General features: G+C 51.0%; 2 protein-coding genes across 4 annotated transcripts in view; one reads left to right on the forward strand and one right to left on the reverse strand.

Moving 5' to 3' along the window:
- The window catches only part of DECR1 (2,4-dienoyl-CoA reductase 1), a 26,282-nt gene extending 18,257 nt beyond the window's left edge, over positions 1 to 8,025 (forward strand). The window contains exons 7-12 of one of the 3 annotated variants that reach the window (XM_080646358.1): positions 111 to 183; positions 1,880 to 2,026; positions 2,655 to 2,717; positions 2,817 to 3,010; positions 3,379 to 3,570; positions 6,247 to 8,025. In XM_080646358.1, the coding sequence (XP_080502484.1) occupies positions 111 to 183; positions 1,880 to 2,026; positions 2,655 to 2,717; positions 2,817 to 2,876 (343 nt within the window). In that variant the 3' untranslated portion in view covers positions 2,877 to 3,010; positions 3,379 to 3,570; positions 6,247 to 8,025. Of the gene's footprint in view, positions 1 to 110; positions 184 to 1,879; positions 2,027 to 2,438; positions 2,718 to 2,816; positions 3,011 to 3,378; positions 3,571 to 6,246 lie in introns of all 3 variants that reach the window. The other 2 variants (XM_080646359.1, XM_080646357.1) reach the window with 2 other exon arrangements.
- CALB1 (calbindin 1) lies at positions 6,800 to 27,072 on the reverse strand. Its single transcript, XM_080646360.1, has 11 exons — positions 26,486 to 27,072; positions 25,556 to 25,632; positions 21,444 to 21,518; positions 14,288 to 14,371; positions 14,158 to 14,214; positions 11,619 to 11,696; positions 9,349 to 9,404; positions 9,223 to 9,262; positions 9,041 to 9,094; positions 8,198 to 8,269; positions 6,800 to 7,640 (listed from the first exon to the last, which is right to left on the reverse strand). Exons 1-11 carry the CDS (start codon positions 26,562 to 26,564, stop codon positions 7,527 to 7,529), a joined length of 786 nt encoding a protein of 261 aa, XP_080502486.1. The 5' UTR covers positions 26,565 to 27,072; the 3' UTR covers positions 6,800 to 7,526.

Raw genomic sequence — 27,072 nt, forward strand, 5'->3', positions numbered from 1 at the left:
GGGGGCAGTCATTTTACCTGCGGCTGGGGTGTGGCCTCTGGTGTGTCCTAAGCTTGGTTATTATTTTCAACATGGAGTCTAATTTATGTGTTGTTTGTTTGAATTTTCAGGTCTCTTGCAGCTGAGTGGGGTAGATATGGAATGCGATTCAACGTGATTCAGCCAGGGCCCATCAAGACCAAGGTGAGTCTGCTTGTTGCCGGGGAGTGGTTAGGGGTGACACGCAGGGTCTGTCTGACTGTGTGAAGGACGCGCAGGGAGGCCTGTGTCTTGAGCTGGTCGGGGAGGGGTTTGCAGCCTCCAGGCTGAGGAAGGGGTGGGAGGCAGGCGTCGTGGCTCTCCGTGTGTTCATCTGCTGAGAGCTTTCATGCCCTCAGTTTTGGCATTTTGCCTGGTTTGCTTCAATGATCTGCGTCTATCTTATAGTTCTTACTTTTTACTTTGTTTTAAAGATTCTGACTTTGACTGCTTTTTAAAGGAATGATGGGAATGTGTGCTGTTAGTGGGCGAGGTGCTGTGGGAACTTACCTGGCGGCCTGGCCTGCTCTTGGGAGCATTGCCCTGACCCTCATCTGTGCCTGTTAACTCCCCACCTCACCGCCGCCCTGAGCCCCTCTGGCTAACACCCTCCCGATGGCCTCCTCCCTCATGCCACCCACGGGGCGGCGGCCTCACCCGGGCTCCCACTAAAGCAGGGTCACAGCCCAGTCTGCATGTAGTGTGGAGACTGAGGTGATGCTCGGTAACTTGTTCCAGGTGTCGAAGCACGTGGGAGAGGATGCGAAGGAGTTTCTGGGCTGTAGGTGGTTCTGGGCACTAATGCTGACACAGCAGGGAGCGGCTGTGCTGGGTATTCGGCAGGTGAAGGGGGGGAAACGTGAGTGCAGTGTCGCTGAACAGCTCGTGGGGCAACTCCAAAGCTGATGTCAAAACACATGCCAGGTGGCCGGTGCGCAGGCCTCTAGTCACGGAGCGTCCTCAGGGCCTCGACCAGGAAGGACCTCCTGCATTTTACCATTTACTCAACATTTATTGAGTGCCTACTGTGTGCAGAGGTGCTGAGGAAGCTGGGACAGACACAGAAACCTCTGCCACTGTGTTTGCAGTGAGGTGCGAATCACAAGCAAATCGTTTTAAAGAGATGAAAGAAAAACCAAGAGTAGAAACCCGGAGGGCCGGGGGCCGAGTGCGGTAGAGTGGGCTGGGCCTCCGCCCGCTCTGTCCCTGGTGCTGCACACCTGCCTGGGGGTGGCAGCTCCGGGAGAAGCCTGTCACTGAGGACAGGTCACCTCCAGGCTCCAGGGCAGCAGAGTCCAGGCCTTTTGCTCCGGGGCCATCGCGCCCCACCTGTCTGCGCCTCGGCATCACAAGAGGAGGCCATGGCGAATGTACAAGGCGCACCACAGTTTTCCTCTCTAGATCTACTTGTTAATATCCCTGCACACTTGTTTCCTTTTCCTCTTATTGAGAAGAAAGGAGAAGAAAAGGAATTTCCTCTTAAATATGTCCTATTTGAGGCATTTTCTGTGTTTGCTAAGCCCTGCGACAGGGACCCCGGCCCCACACGGGGCTCGTCTGCATCAGAGGACAGTCCTCGCCCTCTCCCGGGTGCTCCCGAGACAGGCGCCTGATTTTAGACTAGGAAACGTAGGTTAAAAGGTCACACTCTCTGGTGGTTTTTTTAGGTCAATATGAGACAAAATGATCTCTTTTGAACTAAAGTTATTGTGGAAGAATTTGGCAAAATTATCTGTTGCTTACAAAGCCTAAGGTGTGAACAGGTAGCCATAGTAACATTCCGCTTTATGCCAATTTGTTTCTTAAATGGGAAAGGCATGGCATTAAAAGATGCAGTCTGATGATTTCCTTCATTGCTAAGGGTGCCTTCAGCCGCCTGGACCCGACCGGAGCGTTTGAGAAAGAGATGGTGGACAGGATCCCCTGCGGCCGGCTGGGGACCGTGGAGGAGCTGGCCAACCTCGCCGCTTTCCTGTGCAGCGACTATGCTTCCTGGATCAATGGGGCCGTAAGCACGGAGGCCTCTTCACTTTGGGAGTGGGGAGGAGGGAGGCACATTGTGGAACCAATCCTGATGATCTTGAATATAAATGTGGTTTAAAATAGTTAATTAGCTTTAAATAATATCAAATTTAATATACATTGCTTAGCCTATGGAATCAATTTATTGATAAATTCATTTTATTAAATAAAAATTACTCTGGTAGATGTGCCTTTAAGATTGGGTACAATTTGAAATTGTAGAGATGGTGGAAAGAAGATTCTAAAGAAAATAAATCAATTTAGGTTTAATCAAGTCTGTCTTTAAAATTTGGGATTTGATTGAGAGACCTAAGGATGAGAAAGGAGTTAGGTTCAGAGTTTTTTTTTTTTGTTGTTGTTTTTTTTTTCTTTAAATATATTTTATTGATTTTTTACAGAGAGGAAGGAAGAGGGATGGAGAGTTAGAAACATCGATGAGAGAGAAACATCGATCAGCTGCCTCTTGCACACCTCCTACTGGGGATGTGCCCGCAACCAAGTTACATGCCCTTGACCGGAATCGAACCTGGGACCCTTCAGTCCGCAGGCTGACGCTCTATCCACTGAGCCAAACCGGTTTTGGCAGGTTCAGAGTTTTTATTTTCTATTTTCAGGTCATTAGATTTGATGGTGGAGAGGAAGTATTTATTTCAGGAGAATTCAACAGCCTGAAGAAGGTAATGCCATTTTGTGAATGTAATATACTATTAGCAGCCGGATACTGAGCTTTAACGTGCAAGGACCATGTCAAACTGCCCTTTCTCTTCCTGGGTCAGGTCACCAAGGAGCAGTGGGACACCATGGAAGAGCTGATCAGGAAGACAAAAGGCTCCTAAGACACCCAGCCTTCATCTGGGTTACCGTGGAAATGACACAAGCTGCCTATAATCTTTTGAATATTTTCAAGTCTAATAAATGGTTAATTAACAAACATTCACTGAGTGTGTGCTGTGTACCAGGCCAGTGGTAGGTAGGCATTGTATATTCAAGATTCATGAGATGGGATCTGGTTCCTTCAAAATTATTTTAAACATGAAAAAGGGGGGAGTGAGTAAAGGCTTTTACAGAGGTGAGAAGTGCATGGCGGTGGGAGAGGCACCAGGAAAGGCGGGGGACTGGCAGGAGCCGCATGGGAAATGGCGCCTGTAGGGATGGGGCCTGAGCGGAAGACAGTCGAGGTCTGGGGGTCCTAATGGACTCTGCCTCCCAATTGTTCCCTCTCCATGGGACCTGTGATCTTCTTTGGGTCACTCAGTATTAATTCAAACAAATCTTGCCAGGCCCCTTTGTAGCCGGCTTTCTGTTCGTGTGTGACTAACCTACAGCCTTTGCCCTTAGACACTCACTGGCCGCCAGGCTGGACACCCCGAAGAAGGAGTTCCGATCGGTGACAAACACCCTCCCCCTGGCACCGTGTGGGGAAGTGACTCATCTGCCTCCGAGGTCAGAGGAGGGGACACTGAGGAGGTCGCATCTGCCCCTGCCTCGAAAGAAAACCAGATTCTCTTTGTAGGAAGAGACTCAAAGCTTGTAAGTGTCCTTATGTATCATTTTACTTAAGTTCGTATTTGCCTTGACTGATTTGTCATCCTGAGAACCCTATCCAATAAAAGAGTAATATGCAAATTGACCGTCACTTCAACACACAAGATGGCCACCCCCATGTGGACACAAGATGGCCGCCACAAGATGGCTAGCGGGGGAGGGCAGTTGGGGGCGATCCGTCCTGCAGGGGAGGACAGTTGGGGGGACCCAGGCCTACAAGGAGGGCAGTTGGGGGGGACCAGGCCTGCAGGGGAGGGCAGTTGGGAGCAACTAAGCCTGCAGGGGAGGGCAGTTGGGGGGGACCAGGCCTGCAGGGGAGGGCAGTTAGGGGCAACTAGGCCTACAGGGGAGGGCAGTTGGGGGGAACCAGGCCTGCAAAGGAGGGCAGTTGGGAGTGACCAGGCTGGCAGGGGAGGGCAGTTAGGGGCAATCAGGCCGGCAGGGGAGCAGTTAGACATCGATCAGGCTGGCAGAGGAGTGGTTAGGGGTAATCAGGCTGGCAGGCAGAAGCGGTTAGGGGCAATCAGGCAGGCAAGCAGATGATCAGTTGGGAGCCAGCAGTCCTGGATTGTGTGAAGGATCCCAGATTGGAGAGGGTGCAGGCTGGGCTGAGGGACACCCCCCCGGCCCCGTGCACTAATTTCATGCACCAGGCCTCTAGTCAAATAATAAGAAAGCCACAGTCTCAAGTCTATGCAGCTATAATTTCAAGCTTATGTTTTAAAAGGGTTATTTTACTTTCCTAGGAATGGCTCAGTGCACGCTCAAGCAACTGACTGTCCCCTCAGCCCAGTTCCTGGGAGGGGCCCAGCTTCCCACTGCCTCCTCCAAGGGGCCCTCCCGGGAGCAGTTCCTTCGGGTGAGGGTGTCGCTGAGCCCGCGTGGAATGCTTACTGCACGTTAGGCGGGTACACAGCCGGGTGTGCTCTATTTGGGAGAAGTGGCTTCACCATCCCCGCCATCCCAGCTCTGGCCCTAGGGCGCCCCTTTCCCTCCTCTTGCCATTGAAGTGCCACCTCCAAGGCAGCAAGCCCTCCTGTAGTGCCGCTCTGAAGGCCTCCTGGTGGGAACCATCTCAGCTCTGAGCTGTGCCTCTTCTTCTGGACTTTACATGCCTCCCTCCCACTAATTCTACCAGTGCAACTGCATCCATATATTTTGTTAAATTAATACTGTGTTCACATTTTTATAACTTTATAAATATTGTTTTCCCCCAATGTTTTCATAATCTCTTTCTTTTTAAAAAAAGTTGAGATTGCATGATAAAACAGATCCTGTTTTTTTTCATAAAAATGATTTTTTCATATTTCATTGTATATATGTATATATATGTATATACACATATATATATATATATATATGTGTGTATATACATATATATAGAGAGGTATTTTTTAAGCCTCACTTGAGGCTGTATTTTTTTATTGGATTTTAGAGAGAGAAACATCAATGTGAGAGAAACATTGGTTGCTTCCTGTACTTCCCCAACCAGGAATCAAACTTGCATGCAACCTAGGTATGTGCCCTGACCCGGAGTCGAACCCACAACCTTTTGGTGTATGGGATGACGCTCCAATGAACTAAGCCACCCAGCCAGGGCTTTCATTGTTTATACTGATCATACTTTATTTTTGGAAGTAGATTATTTTATTTTTTGGTGTAATATATACACCTGTGAAGAACTCCTTGGGTATAAAACATCTTTAAAATTTGGAATTGTTTCCTCACGATGGATTCCTGAAGTAATCCTAGCTAATAAAAGAGTAATATGCAAATTGACCATCACTTCAAAACACAAGGTGGCTGCCCCCATGTGCTCAAAGATCCTGCCCCCATATGGACACAAGATGGCCACCACAAGATGGCCGGCAGGGAGGGAAGTTGTGGGTGATCAGGCCAGCAGGGGAGGGCAGTTGGGGGGGACCAGGCCTGCAGGGGAGGGCAGTTGGGGGGGGGACCCAGGCCTGCAGGGGAGGATAATTGGGAGGAACCAGGCTGGCAAGGAAGGGCAGTTGGGGGCGATCAGGCCTGCAGGGGAGGGTACTTGGGGGCAACCAGGCCTGAAAGGGAGGACAGTCAGGGGCGACCAGGCCAGCAGGGGAGGGCAGTTAGGGGTGACCAGGCTAGCAGGGGAGGGCAGTTAGGGGCAATTGGACCAGTAGGGGAGCAGTTAGGCATCAATCAGGATGGCAGGGGAGTGGTTAGGGGGTGATCAGGCTGGCAGGCAGAAGCGGTTAGGACAATCAGGCAGAGGCAGGCAAGCAGTTGGGAGCCAGCAGTCCTGGATTGTGAGAGGGATGTCCGACTGCCCGTTTAGGCCTGATCGGGCCTAAATGGGCAGTCGGACATCCCTCAAGGGGTCCCAGATTGGAGAGGGTGCAGGCTGCTCTTAGGGACACCCACCCCATGCATGAATTTCATGCACCGGGCCTCTAGTACTATTAATCAAAGATTATAAAGCTTTTAAGGACCATTGATGTACATTTCCAAATTGTTATTCCTAAGAGTGTATTCCTAAGTGTGTATTCCTTCCGTGAGTCGGGGCTCCGGGTCGCAGGTGACATTTACCATCTGAGCACCTGCGTCCCCACCTGCTGACCCAGGATGAGGTTTTCAACACAAATGCAGGGGCCTCACTCCCTTTCCTCCTTCCATCCTCAGCACCACTCGCTGGCCTGCAGCCTACCCACCTGGCCCGGAAATTCCATTCCTGGGCGCACGTCCTCTCTTCATTCTTGTGGGGAAAGAGACATGTCACTTCCATATTATTTCTGTTAACTGAGAAAGTTGGTGCTGAGTTCACGGACGGGCCCGAAGCTGCGTCCAGGAGTGGCAGCCGCCACCCGAGGCCCCAGCAGGCAGTGCCCGCGGCAGGAGCGGACTGTGCGGTCAGGCCGTGCTAGCATCTCCCTATGGACCAGACGGGTTACACAGCATTTCTCTTCACGGTTATTTTTAACTCATTTGAAACTATTTGCAGACAGAAATACAATTATTTTGAATGCTCACCTCAACATGAAAGACAAATTCACAGGATACATGGCTACCGATGTGACTCAGCCAGCAGGGCCCTGGCCTGATGTTGGGATCAGTGACGTTGGGAAAAGGAGAGTGAGAATAGAGGATGTTTTTGGGGGCAGCAGAGACGCTCGAACAGAATGAGAAGTTCTGCGTGGGAAGAAAGTCCCGGAAGGATGCGAACTAGACACCAGGCTGCTCGGCACGTGGGATTTAATTGGAGGAGACAGAACACGACATCAAAACATCATTTTCTAGAATAATCGTCCCCAACACGTGAGAACTGTTCAGAAAGTGAGCTGAGGCTGTCCTCCGACAGTGAGCGTGTGGGAGACACACAAGGATCGGACACAGTGTGGCGTCCGCCGGGCACTGTCTTGTCCCCATATCGCCTGCCCAGCACGTGGTGAGGTCAAGCAGGAGACTACATCCTGCCCCAGGGCCTGCTAACTAACTACGGGGGACATGCCAGTACTCTAGATGTGAAAGCACACGCCTCCTAGTAACTGGAAGTACAGCTTAGAACGATCTCGTGGGATTGACCTGTGATTGTCTGAAATAAGAATGCTTCAGTGAAAAACTTGCATTAACACATCAGAGACTAGAGTTGTAGAGATTAATCCTGATGAATTGTTTAGGGAAATGCTGTCCAACTCCATGTATGAAAGCAGGAATATGTCAGGTTATTTTTTTAATGGGTGTATTGACTGGCTTAAGCATAGACAATCTCCTTTTCAGTCCTGTGGTACAAAAACTGTACATTACAAGCAGTATAGAAACAAGTGGAAAGGTTGTGCCACACACCCGTACAGTCATCTATGGGCAGTTAAATGTACAGCTACAAACGGAAACAGCCTACTCCCTTAGAGTGCACACTTGTTTTTAGATAAGGTGTACCGCTAGCGAGTGGCCGAGTTACCACTCTAGTTGTCCCCAGCAGAGAGAATGAGGGCGAGGTCTGTCCGGTACAGCTTCCCCCCGTCGGACAAGGCCATGATGCTCTTCTTGTAGTTGGGGATGTTGTTAATGTCCAGGTCCTGCACAGAGCACAGAGGGAATGCGGCCTGGTTAATGTGGAGGTGAGTCAGCGTGTCCAGGTGAGGGGGTGTGGCAGGAAACTGCTTCGTACATAGGTCCCTGGAGAGGAGCTGGGTAATCACAAGGTGGTTGTAAAGTCTATTGATCCCAGCCCTGGCTGGTATGCTCAGCGATTAGAGTGTTGGCCTGCAGACTGAAGGGTCATGGGTTTGATTTCCAGTCAAGGTTGTGGGTTCAATCCCCGGCCCCCGTCAGGGTAGGAGTGGGAGGCAACCAGTTGATGTGTCTCTGTCACATCAATGTTTCTCTCTCTCTCTCCTCCCTGTCCCTCTCCCTTCCACTCTCTCTAAAAATCAATGGAAAAAATATCCTCGGGTGAGGATTAATAAACAATAAAATAAACAAACATCTATTGATCCCAGTTGCCAAATCAGGTTAGGTACTGAAAGCTACTCCTGCCCCTCTCCAAATGTTCAGAGTTCCAGACATGGTGTGTGGTTGCTTCCGGATGGATCCGTAAAACCTGCCTAAGAAGTAAGAACCGGTAACGAGTTACCTGCTTGTTCTTCTCGCACAGATCCTTCAGCAAAGCGTCGAGCTCATGTTCATCGATGTAGCCATTGCCGTCCTGAGGGAGGAGAAGCAGAGCAGGTCTCCAACACCATGGCAGTGCGACAACACACATGAAGGACATGCTCAGGCCCCCCGTCCCGGACTGCACCCTGACCCCCCTCTCAGATCCCGCCATGTCTGACTGCTCCGAGGTTCCAGAGTCGCCTCTCATTCAGCACCTTACATTTGTAACACGCTTTGAGCGTTTCAAAGAGCCTCACATTTAACACGTCTCTTCATGCTCACATCACCTCCTGTGGAGGTGCCTGGTCACCAATGTGCTCGTATGAGTGAGGCCCGAAAGCCATGTGACCTGCTGGTGCCACACTGGTTTGGTCCAGGGGTAGAGACTTTAAGAGCAAATAAAGGAGGTTAACAGTGACCTTGCAAACAGCCTTTTACACACACACACACACACACACACACACACACACACACACACGACAGAGCCTTTCACTGGGTGGAGGAAACGGCTGGAATTTTCATTTTCATCCAGATTAGTCCTCCTCCCACCTGCAGAACAGGTGTGCTGTCTTTGTTTACAAGTTAAGGAACTGAGGCTCAGAGGACTTTGGGATCTTATTCAAAGCTTCATAGCAGGTCAGTCATAGCGTGGGGTTTGCGTCAAGATTTGCCTAATTTGGGACACACCATGATACATTTCCTGGGTGAGAAGGAGGCAGCTGGGTGACTCATGTTGCTTTTCATAGGAGCCTGGAGCCTGAGGGTTTTCCCCCTTAGCATTTTTCCAAATTCTGAAGAACTACAGATGAGAACAGACTTTTACCTGGTCATATAACTCGAAAGCTTTATTGAACTCTTTCCCACACATTTTGACGCCCTGGAGGGTAGAGAAGGAGCAAAGGTTAAAATGCGGCTGGTAAGCTTTATCGCGTTTCCCTCAGTAACTCTCCCACATTGTGACTGTTGAAGGAAAATACCATCTATGGAAGAGAAAAAGAGAAATACCTGAAATTTAAGAAGAAAATTCTCCTGCACTGGTAGTAGCCTTTCGAGAGAAAAACATTACGTTAATAGATAAGTTTTTTTGACAGGGATCAGCTTGTGTTAATGTGTGCGCAGCCCCTAACTCACCGGGCCATCTCGGTTAACTCCAGCTTCCCATCATTATTTGAATCAAACAATTTCAGCTGAAAGACAAAAAGTCATTATTGTAGCTGTTGAATAATGGTTTATTGCATGAAGGACAAGAAAATTCAACTTAAAGCTGTTTGAGTTATGAATTACTTATATAGACAGCAAAGTTGTAGAAAGTAGCACTTATTAAACTATTGGTGCAGGGTTTTCAGTTCTATGACTTGTATAATTGCCAAAGTGTCTCAGAACAACTTAGAGCAGTAAGCAGTGGTGGTCCCCACACGTCTAGAAGCTTGCCATGGTTTTCCTCACACAGACGTGCGCATGTCTCCAGACGTGGGGGGTGGGGGTTTGGGCTGTGGCTGTCTGCGGGGGCACCCCCTGACTCCCCGCACAGTGGTGTGAAATAAATACTTGCTTTTCTCTCAGGAACATAATGGGGGACACCCACAGCAATAGGCAGACACTATGAATAATCCTTGGAGAACAGAAGTTTTGAGTAATTTGGAATTGTTTTCATTCCCTTTGCATGCTGGGTACGCTGTAAAGCTCAGCCTGTCCGCAGCACGTACACACCCCACACGGCAGACATGCCTGGAAACCCTACTCACCGCCCCGGGGGCAGGTAGGAATACTGCTGTGCTTTTGCTGATAGAAGAACTGTGTATGAAATAGATCAAATATGTACACGACATATGTGGAAAAGTGCATTATTTTTGTTCGTAAAGGAATGTGATGAGGGTCAGAATGGGGCCTCTTTGGGGACAGAAGGAAGGTGTGTCTGGGGGAGGCAGATGCTGACACGTTTTATAATTCATTGTCCCACTAATACCAGCACTGAGCCCTGGACACCAGGTCACACGGATCAGTGCCCACAGGGAAATATTTCCCCACAAATATACTTAAATGTTAATTAGTTCTTGATTAATTTACTTCTCCGATTTGAACTGGTTTATGACATTTAATCAGATATGCAAACTCCCATCTGAGTGGCTTTAAAAGGCAGCTCAGAGCTCTACCTGGAGAGGAGTCTTTACTCTAAATAGATATCCCTTAAGATCGCACAGAACCGCCAGCCGGTGGATGTAGGTTATTGTCCTCTCCAGGAAGCCGGCGCCGGGTGGCCCTCCGTGACACAGTTCTGTGCTGATGCTTCCACAGGTGCGATGCACGGAGGACATCATGAAAATGGGTTGTTTTGAAACTAGATGTCAGCCCGCTTTATAGCACACATCACTGTGAGCGAATACGGCCACAGCTCCGTTCCGGAGGTATTTCCCCACATAAAGTAGGCTGGCAGGCTGAGAGCCGACCTCAGCTACGTCAAACGTAATCAAACCTTTTATAAGGGTACCTGAAGAGTCTAAATTCTTAATCCGTCTAATGTAACACAATTTTATAATGTGCTCTTATGTTGTATGGGTTATCTATTTAAATCCATGAGGTAAGAATTCACTGCAACGTCACAGTTAAAGCATGGACATACAAACGCGCTGACTGAATAATGAAACTTTAAATTCCAAGAAATAAACAATTAAAACAGTGTTGCCCACGGCTGAAGCAGTTTAGGAAAAGTCCTCGTGGTCCTAAGGAATCAGCATGAGCCCACTCACCCACTGGAAGCCCGTTAACCTCGCAGGCATGGATGGCTTTCTCTGGGGCTTCATGACGCATTTGACATTGCGTTCCTAAAACATGGGTGCGTGTGTGAAGCAGCTTTCTCAGCTCCATGGTCAGCACTGACCGCAGATCTCGCTATACTGTCCCCCGACATCAGAATAAAGGCGTGTTTGGATTTCCTCACCCCACACACCAAGATGAGGCTCCAAAATAACAAAATCAAAAGGCAGAGGCAGAAGTACCCGTTTTTGCCACAGTCTCTCAATGAGTAAGGTAGCATAAGTTCTCTCTAAGCTCTAACAAAACCTGTGCTTTCCTAATGCTTTTCCTGATAAAAATTGATTGAGAACTTCTGTAATAAATGACTTTTAGTGATATAACGCATATATCTATAATGTGACTTACATATATCTGAGTTATAGAATTTAGTGATGTAATACACTGGCTTTTAAGAAAAACAAGTGATCTTTTGAGACAAAATTGCCAACTGCACGAGAAGAGACTTGCCCGTTTGGAGCCTGTGGCACGGCCGCAGCCTGGGGAGTCAGCTTTCCACGTGAGCGGCACCAGTGAGCGAGGCTGCCAGGGACTGCTCTCACCGCGGCCTCGGAGCAGGCCTTGGCCGCAGTCTTTTCAGGAAGTCTTACCATTAGGTCTGTGTACTCGGCCAGCTTGGTATCATCAACCGTCTTGTTCGCTTTTTCCAGCAGGTCCTTCAGAAAGTTCTGTTAGGACAGAGAACACACAGGGACACTTCACCAGTGACTGCCCTGGGGGCGGCAGTGTCTCTCTGAGGGTCGCACTGTAGGAGGAGCGCAGAGGGGAGAGCCACAGTCCCCTGGGTTCCCGCAGACGCCAGCCCTGCGGCGGCTGCTTTCCCGCACCCGCTCCCGGGTGCTGTGTGGCCCCGCGCTTATGGTTTCGGGAAAGGAGGTCTGGATTGTGCACGGGCAGGAGTCTGAGCAAACCTTGTGAAGCGGCCAGCTCAGTGGGCGAGTTTCTAGGACACCTCACCCATGCTCGCCACTCGGCGGGAGCGCGGCCCGCGCCTCGGCCTCCTTGGGGAGAGCCTCGGGGTGAGCCCTGACCGCAGTGCGCCCCTCAGTGAGCTTCAGGCCGCGCCGGCCGACTTCCTGATCCAGGTGGCACCGCGATGCCATCTCATCCCCGAGGACATGTGACTGTATCGACAGAGGGATGCCGGGAGGATGGTGGAGGTGGCTGCCCAGGTCACAGGCAGAGGTGAGGAGTGACGTCAACGCTTTTAAACAGGAGCTCCCACAGAAATGACAGGGGACGGTGAGCAAGTGCCAGCCTCTCCTGTTCTCGTGCTGTGGCTCTCTCCGATCTCCTGGGGAAACGCTGCGCGGGAGTGGAGTCTTGGGGAGGGGGTCGGGAGGAGGGTCTGGCTCTGCGAGGCGCTTGTCCCCCTCGTGTCCCCGCTGGGAGGCATCACCTGCTCTCTCCTCTCTCAGGAGGAGCGGGGCTGACACATCTATTTCCGCCTCCAGCGTTCCTCTTCCAATCCGAGGGAAGATGGAAACTTCCAACTTATCTATGAGGTGAGTTTTATTTTGAGTCTTAGAAGGCTTTTGTCAGAGATTAATTGGGTTACAAGTCCTCACCAGAGACAAAAATGGTGGTCACAAAAATAGCCCGGAGCAAGCGCGGGACAAGGCCACGGCGTCCCAGAGCAGGCGGCGCTTCACTCTGCTGCAGCCTTAAATTAGCTTTCTCGAAAGAGCCATCGAAAGGAGCCCGCTGATCTCCAAGACGCCCGGAGAGGAGGCTCTGCTGAGAGCCTCTTCCTGAGAAGAACATTTAGAGCCAAGAAGGAGACCTTCCGGGTGCTCTGCGGTTGGAAATGAGCTAAAGCTCTTTGTTAGGAACGTGAGGTGATTTTCAAAAGGACGTTTTTGGTTCAATGGGATAAACACACAAGCGCTTGCTGCCACCTGCGGCCTCCACGTTGCTGAACGGCACGTTTGCCAAAGACATCGTTTCTGTGATTTCACTTAAAAATGTTTACCTTCCCAGAGGCGATGCTGGACATGTCTTAGCGACGTTGCAGCGGCCCAGGCCATCTCCGGGTCCTCGCGTGCGGCGACAGGGAGGGGAGGACTGTCCAGAGGAGGACCCCCAGGGAGGGGAGGACTGTCCAGAGGAGGACCCCCAGGGATGGGAAGACTGTCCAGAGGAGGACCCCCAGGGAGGGGAGGACTGTCCAGAGGAGGACCCCCAGGGATGGGAAGACTGTCCAGAGGAGGACCCCCAGGGAGGGGAAGACTGTCCAGAGGAGGACCCCCAGGGAGGGGAAGACTGTCCAGAGGAGGACCCCCAGGGAGGGGAAGACTGTCCAGAGGAGGACCCCCAGGGAGGGGAGGACTGTCCAGAGGAGGACCCCCAGGGAGGGGAGGACTGTCCAGAGGAGGACCCCCAGGGAGGGGAGGACTGTCCAGAGGAGGACCCCCAGGGAGGGGAAGACTGTCCAGAGGAGGACCGTTCGGGCTCCTGGCCGTCCTCCTGTCCCTGCACCTCACCAGCTCCCGCAGCCTGTGCGAGGCACAGGCACGCTCACTTCATGGCTGCTAAAGCTCAGAAATGCAGGCGGGGGCATCTGAGGGCCTTGCTCTCGAGAGGAACCGGCGTGTGGAAGGTCCTAGCCAGAGGCCGACGAGCTGGGTCCGCCCCCAGGCCCTGTGTCTGATTTCTGTGAGGCCTGAGGCCCTCTCTCTACCTCCTACCTCCTCCTCACGGGGGTGAAAGGACACCAAGCTCACCCAGACACTGGACGCTGGACACGGTGGTGGGCAATGTACCTGGCAGATAGTGTGTGTCCAGTAATTGTTAACGTCTTTCTCCCGAGAGAGAAACCTATTGACAGAGATGTTTAATTTATAAACTATCACCTCTCGCTCGGGGGAAAAGGAGTGGCGTGCTCAGCCGAGTGCTCATTATCTCTCTCTGTGTCACAGGATAATTTGTGTCCTCACGGAAAATGCTAACCCCTGGCTTTGCTGAGCGGAAGTGCTCGAGGCCTCCGTGAGCTGGTTCTTCATCTACGATGTGGAGATGCAGGAGATCGTGTGCCCTTGCTCAACGTTAGCTTCCTCTGTGGGAGGTTTTAGAAGGCGACAAAGTCCATCCCTGCGTTTGAGAGGAAGACACCCGGGAGGCCGGGCTTACCTTCAGCTCCTCCGTCTCGATGAAGCCGCTGTGGTCCGTGTCGTACTTCCTCCATGTCTGTGAGGGGAGAGGGAGCTGCGGTCAGACGGCCCTCCCGCTCCGAGGCGGGGACCGCCCGCAGCTGCCTCACCTTCATGAACTCCTCGCAGGACTTCAGCTGCTGGCACCGGAACAGAAGCAGGAAGTTCTCCTCCGTGGGCAGCACGTGCGCCAGCTGCAAGAGAGGCCGAGGGTGAGGGGCCGCGGCAAGGCCAGCACCGCCCTGGAGGCGCTCACGGGCAGTTTCGCTGCCGAGACCCAGGAGAGCGGTGCCGGGACCTCCTTGCCCTTCCTGCGGCTTGGCTCCTGCAGAGCCACTGTGCTCCTCTGGACTGTCCTCGGGCCAGGGCATCACCCGTCACTGGAGCCTGTGCCCGCCCTCCACCTGCCTCACAGCTCCTCTCTGGCACAGGGCACTGCAAGGGAGAGGCAGGGCGAGGGCGTGCACTGCAGGGGAGAGGCAGGGCGAGGGCGTGCACTGCAGGGGAGAGGCAGGGCGAGGGCGTGCACTGCAGGGGAGAGGCAGGGCGAGGGCGTGCACTGCAGGGGAGAGGCAGGGCGAGGGCGTGCACTGCAGGGGAGAGGCAGGGCGAGGGCGTGCACTGCAGGGGAGAGGCAGGGCGAGGGCGTGCACTGCAGGGGAGAGGCAGGGCGAGGGCGTGCACTGCAGGGGAGAGGCAGGAGAGTGATGTGGGGAAAGGAGGCCAGGAAGAAGTGGGTTCCCAAGTCTGAGAAGGAAGATGAGCCCAAACAATTGGAAGGTTCTGGAGTGAGGTGAGAAGACAGCTCCTATCAGTGGTGGTCACTGAGGACTGCTGGGGACGTCCTCTGCCTGAAGATGGCTCTTGGGCTTCTTTTATAATTTCCCTTTCATGATGCTATGATATTTCTCCTTAGATCTCATCTCATAACTTAAATGCTTTTTTTTTTGGAAAAAATAAAAGGGGGCTCCAGCTCCCATTCTAGGATGAACATGATCCATCTCTGGGGCCGGGAGGGAGGTGGACTGATGGCCGAGCACAGCTGGTTCTATTCCTGCTGGGTTGCTAATTAGCTGTGGTCCCGGGGCCTCCGGCCACTTCCATCCTCACCACCGGGAGGCGCCGAAATAGAGCTGGGCTGGTGCGCAGTGGGTGCTGGGTTGTGGGGCGGGGGGAGAGGCTGCATCGTGCTGGGAGCCCTGCCTGGGTGTGGGCCCCACCCGATGTCACCGGGAACCGTGGCTCCAGAGGAATCTTCAGGTCAGCATGTGGTCCAAGGTTCTCCCAAACTATCGAAAAGACTCTCACACTTTAACAGATTTCATCCTTTTAGGTCCACTGAAATTTTAAAATCTATCTATCTATCTATAAAATAAATATGCTAATTAACTGGGACGCCGTAACAGGCCGACCAAACAGGAGGAGGTTGCGCGTGCAGCGTCAGGAGTGGGCTGGCAGGGGCCTCCTCACGCCTGCGCCGGGGGAGGGCCTGAGCAGCAGTGGCTGTGGCTGCTTTAAGGGCTGGACTGGCAGCGGCCGTGGCTGCTGCGCGGCCCGAGGAGCGAGGCAGGGCCGGACTGGTGACTCGAGGGTGGGCGGCACGGCACAATTTTGAATCGTGCGCTGGGCTCCTAGTTTAACATAATCTGTATCATTTGACCGTACATGCAGGTGATCTCAGCTTCTTTATGCCCGCATCAAATGCCCTCTGACTCACCTGGGTTTTAGATCTTTGAAATAACATTTCAAATTGGAACATGCCGTTTAGAGGCAGGGTACAGGGGGTTGAAACCCAGGGACGGACTCGAAGTCCCTAAGGATGTGAGTGCGACTCAGCCAGAAAACATCTGCTTGTTTATTCTGAACGAAGGTCACAGGTGGTTGAGCATTAGCATAGCGTTCATTTAGGAATCGGGGACAGCCAGGGCCCACCCTGTGCCCGCTGGCTCGGGGCTTGTCAGAGACGCTGTGAAGTTTGGGTGGACGCCCCAAACTGAGGGCAGATATTCTTGGTCTCTGTCCCCCAAACACTCAGCCCACATGTGCCTGACATAGACTGTGGACTGGCTGACAATTTTACTTCATAAAAATACCCACTTACTGTGATTTATAGTGAATAATTTGTTTTTACTATCTTCATCGTAGTTTTCTATATTGCTTAGATTTTCATAATTATTGTGTGTTGTTTTGAACAGAAAGCATATTTTTTCTTAAATTCTACTTATCAAAATCCATTAAGTACATAAAACATAAAACAAACAAACAAAAAAAAAGCGAGTAAGCAATGACCAAGGGTAAAGTTAGGAAAATTTTAACCATCTTTGCTTCAAAAATTAAAATTCACATATCTCGCATGAAGTTCAGAGACCTCTGGAAAGTCAAACACAGAGATGGCAAAATCACTCTTCATTTTAGTGTAAATTTCTTTGCCCATTCCATTTTGTCCTACTCATTTTAATTAATTTTTAAAAACGTCTATGTGCAACACATTCTGTCTTTTAATCTCACCGAACTGTTATGTTAAACTGAATGCAGCCCTGTCCTATTTACAGCCGCTGGACGTTGTAGACATGTGGGAGGCAATAAGATGCACCGGCCGCTGAGAGAGAGGAGGGCTCCGACCAGCCTGGCTCAGTGGCTAATGCTGGCCTGCAGACCGAGGGTCTGATAGGGGACCTATAATCTGATGGATAGAGCACCTGGATTAATCTGAAAAATAATCATTTTAAATCTTAGAACACATACACTTATGTGAACAGGGGGTTAAGTTTCTTATATGTGAAGAGGGGTTAAGTTTTTCTTAAGTTTCTTTTCAAGGCCTGTGTGAAGCGATGGAGGAGGTGACTCAGCTGTGAATCCAGCAAGCAGACCCGATAAGCATGGTCAGGCCGACCCACCAGGAATCAAAACATCATCTCGTCAACATCATCTCATCGCCTGATGACAAGGACAATAGCGGACGTCTGAGGACCCCCAGGGCTGCACGTAGCTGCACTCCCTTCCCAGCCTCACCCCGGCCCCTTCCCCTTTATAGTCCTGTCCCCTGCACCTGCTAGAAGACAGGATTTGATGCTTGTAAGCGCCCCGTCTTCTTGGTTGGCTGGCCTTATCAATAAACGCCTTATGTGATTCAACCCGGCCTTCGTGATTGGACACAGCGACAGGCAGCCCGAGCCCACCCGGGGGGTTCCTGGTAACAGGTCCCGGGTTCGATTCTGGTCAAGGGCATGTACTTCGGTTGCAGGATAGACCCAGGAGACAACCAATGGATAATGGATGTGTCTCTCCCACACTGATGTTTTTCTCTCTCCCCCCCTCCCTTCCACTCTCTCTAAAAATCAATGGAAAAATACCTTCAGGTGAGGATTATAAAAAAAAAAAGAGGGGGGTGACTGTGTGGGTAGCATGGGCGCCATGACCGGGCACAGCGCCTCCCCCAGGTGCCACCCGCGTGTGGCCCCGAGTCTCACTGCTCCCGAGTGCAGGCCTCGCTGCAGGGTAGGTCACCTAGGTCCCTGCTTGGCCAGGGAAGTGTCCTGTCGCCTGTCCCAAGATGACTGGTGATTTCCTAGTCCTTGAGCTCAAAACGCTTTCGTGGGCCGGAGGAGAGGTGGACACGTGGAGGGAATGAGTGGAAGGCGGGTATCTGTAGCCACACAGACTCACCTGTGAGGAGGGCCTGTCACTGAGCTGAGGAACCTCTCCCACCTGCCCCACTGCCCCCTGGTGTGCACAATCTGGGGCACGTGGGCTGGGCCTCACCCATAGTTTCCTGGCCCAGTGCCTGCAGCCAACCTGACTCGGGGAGTGAAGGCTGCTCCTGGGCACACTCTGAGGAGGGCAGAGGGGTGGGGAGGGGAGCATGAGGCACCCTCAGACCTGCTTCCAGGAGCCAGGGTGCTGCTGTGGCCTCAGCTGGCAGGTCTGGGAGGTGACCTGGGCTGAAGGGAGCTGTGTCCCCAGGCACATGGACTGCAAAGGCTCTATCCTCTCACTCAAAACCGGGGACACCTGGAAGGGTCTTTCCAGTCAAGTGACTGTCACAGCCCAGGCCCCTCTGCCCAGTCCTGCTCTGTCCTTCCCCTTCCATAGGAGCTGACCCCGAGAGCTCTGCCAGCAAACCTCCTCACCACTCCCAGCAGGCCTGCTTCCCAGGGAGCCGGCCCACAGCCTCGTCAGTGCTGGTGCGGCCCAGCCTTTGCTGTATGTTTGCAGCTGCCCCAAATTCCTGCTGTGACCCCGGGCTCTGCTGTGAGCATGAGCTGGGGCTGGGACTCAGTCCCCTGGAAAGACTCTACAGGGGGCAGGCGAGTCAAAGCAGGCAGTGAGCAGAGCGAGAGGGCGAAGTACCAGGAGGAGGCACTCCCAGGGCAGCACCGAGGGACTCTGCCAGCCACGGGCAGCCCAACGCCACAACAGTCGCGTGCTGACCCCTCGGCGCATCACAGAACCTTTGTTTTCATTTGGGAACCGGAGAGATGCGTCCAGGAAATCTGGGAGGCAAACCATTGCCTCTCCTTCAGGTCTGGTTGAATTTTAGTTTGAATATGACCAGTCGTATAAGAAGTGGGGAAAGGCTTGGCATTCGGAGGAGCGTGCTAGGTTCCCAGCGAGCCCTTTCCATTTGGAATAGCAGCAGCTGACACATTTATGAGTTGTGCAGTGTGCCAGCTTTACCTATTTGCTTGGCACATGTTGTCACATTTGATGTCGCTACTCAGACGCCACACCCGTTCACAGCCAAGGAGACAGAGGCTCCGGACAGACGGGCTGTGTCGATGCGGCTCTTAGCTTGAGCCAGATCAGAAGTTGGACAGCCTGACTTTCTCGATTTTAAGACCCTGGTCCCTTACCATCATCACCCTTAATTAAAACCTCAGTCAAAAAGTTTTCATAATAAACCATTTAAAAATTCTATCCAGAGGCAGTTTTAAATCATAGTTCACTGTCCATCACTCCCCAAGGTCTCGGATGAAAAAGCAGCCTGCCCGAACATCGCGTCCACGGGTCTGAGCCCAGGCCCCCCGTGGAGGGAGGGCACGGCCAGAGACGCTGCTCCGCTTCCCGCAGAGGCTGCTGCAGGTGTAAGATTAAAACAGCTTTTAGATCTGCGTCTGCAGTGGGCGCAGTGACCTGGACAGACAGGCGCAGCGACGGGGAGACAGGCGGTTCTGCTCACGACCAGGGTCAGGTGCAAGCTCGTGGATCTGCCTCCCGCCAGGGGAGCTCGGAGGAGAATTTCCATCATCTCCGAGTCATTCCTCTCCCTCTGTAATTATTCTCACCCGCCTTCTCTGCAATCGGGTCCTTCGTCACAGTCAATTTTAGAGCATTTTTGACTGCCGTGGTATTTGTTAAATTACCTTGGAATTCCAATTCGCCTATTTTTTCTCCATGTTAACAATCTATCACAGAACTGCATCTGTGTGTCCAGGTGTCAAAGCCACGGGGTTGGAGGGGGGTGGTCACCTTCGTAGGGACGGAACTTTGGAAATTGATGTGTGTCCCCGGATCTTTCCCACCCACGTTCCAGTTCCAGTCCTCAGTCTGAGAGGACGGTGCCTGACGCGTTTGGTTCACTCGGATTCGGTTGTGATGAACCACGAGTCACCTCTGAAGTAGGCATAACATTTAGTCAAACCCAGCTTTCCCTGCGACGGCGAGGTGGCGGTGGTGCGTGGGCGGGCGTGCTGATCCGGCCACGCGGGTCACTTCCCTCACCGCTGCCGGGAGGTGTGCGCCCCATGTCACAGGGCGGGGGTCGCAGCAGGTGCCGCCTGTGCTGGACTGGGAACCAGCAGGGATGGACTTGATTTAATGCCCCTTTCCTGTGACAGGAGGGCACCTGGCCCTGCAGGCGTTCCTCCCTCCTTCAGCTGCTTCCCCGTCTCTTTTCCCATGAGGATCAGAACCTCTCCTTCCCCCTGCACCTGACTAACACCCTGGGCAGAGCCGACTTTCACAGGAACCTCCCAGCCGGCCTCCTCCCAGCCGCTCTTCCCTCCCCACCTGCCAGCAGCCCCACTCCTGAGCTGAGGCTGGAGCTCAGAGCCAGATCCGGTTTATCACTCCTGCCTGTGGGCACTTGCATGCATCATTCCACCTTTTTGGCTTCGGTCTCCTCATCATGAAAGTGAGGGTTTTGGCTAGTTTTTCCCAAGGGTCCCATCTAGCAAAAATCCCACATGCGGGATCCCCGAACCTCCTAAAACATGGCGGGGCCTCCCTCCCTCCCTGACTCTGCCTCGCTGACTGCGAGCCTCTGCGTAGGCCCTGCGACCCCCCGCATCGGCTGGCCTGGTTCTCCGTTGGCAAGTCCTGCAGCTATACATCCATCTCTTCAGACAGCAATGCGTTACATGTCGGCAGAGGGGAGTGCAGACTCCAGGGAAATACTTTAATTACAAAGATAATAATAGTACGTCCTCCTGTAACTCTATCTGTGTTAGCAGTTTAAAAGGAAGTGTATTCCATCCTGACACGCGGCTGTCCTGTGAGATCAATTACTTGAAAACCAGGTTAGTTCTCAGAATCAAAGGTAAATTATGACTAAATATTGTTAACATTCAGAATGTCACAGTCTAGTAGACTAAGGGCATTACATAAAGAACATAATGATCCTTGTGCTGTGGCGTGTTTTAAAATAGGAGCTGATTAACTTTCTGAAGCTGTGCACTCGAGTTCTCTCATGGAAATAGAGACAGAGACAGGTGGAGAGGGTTAAGGAGCCGCGAGGCACCAGCCTCTGGGGGACTTAGTGAGGGGCACGGAGCACTGATGTGGGACCGGTTTTGCCTCCTTGGTTCACAGACAGAAGTCATCACCAAAAGCTAAGATTTGGCACCGTGTTTTGAACTTCCAGGGACCTCTAACAGAGCCAACACGCCCACTGCCAGTTCAAAATAGAATCTCAGGACCCAGGCTGCGGCTTTGACACTGCCGTGGGGCTGCGGCGTTTCCGTGACATTTAACGGTGCTGAGTGGTAAGCAGTGCCCGCGGCTATGCCCATGGCAGGGTCACGGCGGCCGAGGCAGGCACACTTGTGGGCTGGGAGCGAGCCGGGCGTCTGTGTGGGCAGGTCCCTTCCCTGGCCCTGGTCCCAGGGTCTCGTCTAAACGTAGCTGAGGACTCCGGTTTTTATTTTATATTTCTGATACTTAGGCAACATAAGCCTCTCTGAAGGGTCTGCCAGGTCATATCTGAGTTGAATATGGCCACAACATGAAGACCATTTGTCCAAACTGTATTGGAAACACGTCTCTTACCTCTACAATTCCTATCTTCCCATCATCCTTCTGTCCGTACTGGTCCACAAAAGCTTTCATCTCAGGTGACAGCTCCTGAAATTATATAAAAGCAAGAAAAAGTCTGTGAGAATAAGACCCACACCCAGTCATGTTTGTGATGGTGTTAGTAAGTTATTGCAAAGAAAAACTGGGATTGGAACCATTTAGAATTACTCATACTGATTAACCATTCTCATGAAAATTAAAGACAATGGATAAACAGTATATGCTGGTTTCCAATGCAGGAGTCATAATTATCATGATCATTTCTGAATTGATTGCTATGATTTTTCTTCTATTAGTTTTGGGCTGATGAGCTATCATGAATTGAAAGATAATGGTCACTTGACACATGCTTCAGAAGAGAGTCTGTCCCAGTGCCGCCCCAGCTTGGCGGCAACCTTGTCCTTATTCTCAACGTCTCATCCCTGGGAGGTCGTAATCCATGTTTTCAGTTTGGACAAGCAAAGGAAGTGAACACTGAGGAGCGACTCACTTTGTAGGCATGTGGCATCCATCGATTAAATAAGTAAAAAAATGAAACATCAGAAAAATGTGTGTCAGATAAAAACGACGTGTGCTTTCACTAGAGACAGACGCTGAGGGTCTGATTTTAAGCCGCTGGTCATGGGTCCCGCATCCCAGTGCTTCCTTGTCTCTGTTTGTTCTGGACTAAATGAGCTTGAGTTCACTAAGACATGTGGAGCGTCTTACTGAATGCACCCGCCACATGGCTTCCCGCAATCTGCTCTCTTGCCCTGCTGACAGGCGGGAGATCTAGGGACTATGGCATCCGGCTAGCATTCAGGAGGTTGGATGTAGCCCGTTGGAAACAGCCTGCTGAAGTGCCACAGCCTGTTTAAAATAGGTCAGCCTTTCTTGCTGTGCCATTCTGTGTTCTTGCAAAACAAATTAAGGTCTCAGTTTTTGTCATAACTAGAAAGAGGCACCGTTTGCTCTAGGGATAGACCAGTTAGTATAATCTAAGGGCTATATTGAGGCTGAATATCCTTACTACAAGTTTTACAAAATCCTTTCTGAACCAAAGTAAATATTGTTGGTAGAACTGAAGAAGCAGATAGTAATTAAGCAATTTAATTATAATGTAGTCTTAAAAAACAAACAAGCAAACGAAAAACTCTTCTAGCCCAGTCAGTGTGGCTCAGTGGTTGAGCATTGACCCATGAACCAAGAGGTCATTGGTTGAATTCCTGGCCAGGGCACATGCCCGGGTTGGTTCACAGACAGAAGTCATCACCAAAAGCTAAGATTTGGCACCGTGTTTTGAACTTCCAGGGACCTCTAACAGAGCCAACACGCCCACTGCCAGTTGAATATGGCCACAACATGAAGACCATTTGTCCATTTGATCCCCAGTGGGGGGTGTGCAGGAGGATCAATGATGTTTCTCTCTTATCGATGTTTCTACCTCTCTATCCCTCTCCCTTCCTCTCTCTCTAAAAATAAATAAAAGCATATTTAAAACAAAACCTCCTCCGGTACGGATTAATTTAACTTGTATTTATTAACTGTTACTATAGCAACAACTGTAAGGAAGTGAGAGTGGCCCGGCCGGCGTGGCTCCGTTGAGCGTCGACCTATGAACCAGGAGGTCAGGGTTCGATTCCAGTCAGGGCACAGGCTTGGCTTGCCGGCTCAGTCCCCAGTGTGGGGTGTGCAGGAGGCAGCCGATCCATGATTCTCTCTCATCATTGATCTTTATATCTCTCTCTCTCTCTCCCCCTTCCTTTCTGAAATCAATAAAAATATATTTTTTAAAAAGTGAGAGTGACCGTAGTGGGACTATCCATTCTAATGTACAGTTCTTAAAGTACACATAGAACAAAGCATTTGTTCTTAACTCTTAAAATCATCTTAGAAAAAATAGTAAATAATCAAAGGACCAAGCAACTTGAGATAACCCTGTGTCTGTGTTCAGAGTCGGTATTGTTGGATTATAATCTAATAATTAAAGCTTCAAGTATTCTAAAATTGGAGTCTAGGCAGTAGGAAAAGAAAATTATGCTCTAAAATCTTCAAACCTCTAACATAGGTCAGTATTTACAAAAACGTATAAAAATTAAAATAGGAAGAGGAAAAGAAAAATCTGAAAAAATGTATAGTTTCTAAATATTTTAATTTCTAAGATGAAAATAAATCTCAATTTTAAAATTACTTCTAGAAAAATTAAAATATATTCATTTATTTGCTGGAAGCATCTTACAAGGTTTCAATTTGAAATTTTTTAACAAGTAAGATTTTTTCCTACCAAATATTTTAAATACATATTTTGAAAGATGAAGATACTTGTTTTTGCTTTATTAGTAAAAGATACATAGAGCTGTAATGATAGTATTGCATAAGTTTATTTACATGGTAATGTGTAAGGAGGGGGAGAGAAAGAATGTGTGAAACATTTTCTATTTTACTTGATCCCATTCAGTTATACCTCCAGGTTACAGAGTCTAAATCTGGCTGAGACAATCCCCAGCATGTTGTCTGGCTTTAAGTCGATTCTGTCAATGATTTTAGCAACTGATAGATCAGTGATGCGTTGCATTTGAGAGTCCTCTGGGGTTCTTTTTGAATATGTTGAACAGAGATGTGTAAGTGATATATATGTAATTTTAAATTATATATGACTCAGTGCTAGAGGTGGTGATCTGCTAAGAGTCACACGTACCTATATTTTCCTCCAGATATATATACAGGATGAGGCAAATGTAGGGTTACAGCCATGAGTACACAGAACACAGAGTTTATTCTTATATTATTTATTAATTATTGTGTTATTTTCCATACAAATAACTGTAAACCTACTTTTGCCGAACCTTGCATACATAATCTCTTTCTAGTGGTAGTCAAAAAAGCCAAAGAGTACTATCTAATAGCTCCACTCCAGCACTGCTTCTGAAATGCAGTTTCATATAAATCCCAATAGATTAGTGAAATTCTTAACCTATTTTCCTTTATACAGTCATCTCGTCTATGATTTAAAGGTGGGCACTTTATTTTATGCTGACAACATATTTTCTTAACAGCATGACCAAAGGAAGTCATTCAGAATTAGTAAGAGTTGTTTAATTAATTAATGGCTTAAATTACAAATATAGCTATTTTCAAAATGCCATTAATTGCTTACCATCAGAGCATCACTTTAAAAACATTGAATTGTCAAAATTTCTTTACTTTTTACATTTCTAACTTTTGGGTTGCTCCCTTTGGGCAGAAATGAACACCTTTCTTGCTAAATTTTTGCTCATTATCATGTTGCAACTTGTTCCGCTTTCCCCAGAGAGGAAGGTCATTTTCCGATCTCCCACCACTTCACCATCACAACAAAAACTGGCGATAGGAATGGTCCCTATCTGCAGGTCTGCTTCCTGACCACGGAGGGGCAGAGTGGACGTGTACCGGCCGCTCAAGCAGTTAGGGAAGTTAGGAATTACCTCACCAGCCCAGTCCCAGGCGCAGGCCCACAGGGCTCACTGCCTCTTATGCACCGGAAGGCATGCAAGCGTAGAAGCTGACTTTAAGCTCTGGTTTCAGATTGCACGGATTTCCCCTTCAGGGACTCGCTTTTCTCTCTCTGACTTTGTCTCTCTCTGTGTCTCTCCCTCTCTCTATCTATGCTTCTCTACCTCAGACTTTTTCTCTCTCTCTCTTCCTCTGTTCTCTGTTTCTCTCTGCCTCCCCTCTCTCTGTCTCTCTGTCTCCCCCTCTCTCTGCCTCTCTGTCTCCCCCTCTCTCTGTCTCTCTGTCTCCCCCTCTCTCTGTCTCTCTGTCTCCCCCTCTCTCTGTCTCTCTGTCTCCCCCTCTGTCTCTCTCTTACTCCCCCCTCTCTGTCTCCCCCTCTCTCTGTCTCTATCTATCTCCACCTCTCTCTGTCTCCGTCTCCCCCTCACTCTGACTCTGTCCCCCCCCCTTCTGTCTCTGTCTGTCTCTCCTCTTTACCCGACACACTTTGGAAAGGCCTGCTTCTTCCCCTTTCTCAGTCAATAGAATTCACACGCCCTAGAAACCACTGGGCCCTGCTGGCTCTTGATGCGAATGTAGAATATCTGTATTTTCCTCCTTTGAACTCAACCTACCAGCCCCGCCTTCTTCCGCGCCTGCTGGAGCTCCTGGACCAGGCTCTGCAGCTCCTTGCCTTCCAGGTACCCACTCCCTGCAAGACAGAGGTGCCAGGTGTCAGACACCCCGTCCCTCCCCGTCAGTGTCCCGGGCTGGTGTCTTTCTGGCCACCCCAGAGGTTCCCTCCACCCCCCCCCCCGACCTGGATTGCCCAGGTGTGGGGGTGCTGAGCATGGCCACGGGACCTTTGAGGAGCAGTGTTCCCCAAACCCTGAGCCCCACTTTCTTGGAGAGAAATAAGTTTAAGGTTCAGAATAATGTAGACACAATATATAAACTTCCAAGTTCACAATTACGCCAGCCTGGAGGTAAGATTGGGGAGCGGGAGGAGCGAGAAGTAAAGGAAAGAAGCTGGGGGAGGCGGGAGAGGAGACTGGGGAGAGGGAGGGATGGACAGGGGGTGATAGGTGGAGGGGAGACTGGGGAGGGTGATAGAGAGGTGGAGAGGAGACTGGGGAGAGGGAGGGACGGACAGGGGGTGATAGAGAGGAGACTGGGGAGAGGGAGGGACGGACAGGGGGTGATAGAGAGGGGACTGGGGAGAGGGAGGGTCGGACAGGGGGTGATAGAGAGGAGACTGGGGAGAGGGAGGGTCGGACAGGGGGTGATAGAGAGGAGACTGGGGAGAGGGAGGGTCGGACAGGGGGTGATAGAGAGGTGGGGAGAGGGAGGGATGGACAGGGGGTGATAGAGAGGTGGGGAGAGGGAGGGATGGACAGGGGGTGATAGAGAGGTGGAGAGGAGACTGGGGAGAGGGAGGGACGGACAGGGGGTGATAGAGAGGAGACTGGGGAGAGGGAGGGTCGGACAGGGGGTGATAGAGAGGAGACTGAGGAGAGGGAGGGATGGACAGGGGGTGATAGAGAGGTTGGAGAGGAGATAGTCACCGTCAGCGTCGAAGTGAAGCCAGATCTCGAAAAACTGTGAGGCCGAGATGAGGGGCGACTGCAAGTGGGATTCTGCCATCGCGCAGCGGAGGGTGTCAGCACGAGTGGATCGGTGCTCAGGGAGCCTCGGGCCGGGCGCTGTCCGCGGTGCTGCTCAGCCCAGCGCAGCGCAGCTCAGCTCAGCTCAGTTCGGTGCTGGGTCCCGCGCGGGCTCCAGCCTTTATTCCCCGCCCACCGCCCCGCCCACAGACACCCCGCCTGCCCCGCCCACCGCCACACGGTCCGCCCCGCCCATCATCCCGCAGCCCCCCTGTGGCGGTCCATCAGCCCACCCGGGAAGCAGCAGGCCAGGGGCTTCACACTCAATCCCCCACATTCGCCTGGCTCGGAAAGCATCTCATTCCTGAGAATTAAGAGTAAAATAAGGTACGTGCGCAGGTTTCCACGTGCAGGGCAGGCGGAGGAGGAAAGCTGATGCTCTCGGAACGTGGCGCTGAGACATCTGAGTGCTCATGTGAACACTCAGGGGAAGCTGGCAGCTATTAGATCGATCTGAGCAGTGACCGCAGTATCAGCACCCACGCTAT

This window comes from Plecotus auritus, assembly GCF_963455305.1.
Source record: "Plecotus auritus genome assembly, chromosome: 11".
In the NCBI taxonomy this organism is placed as follows: Eukaryota; Metazoa; Chordata; class Mammalia; order Chiroptera; family Vespertilionidae; genus Plecotus; species Plecotus auritus.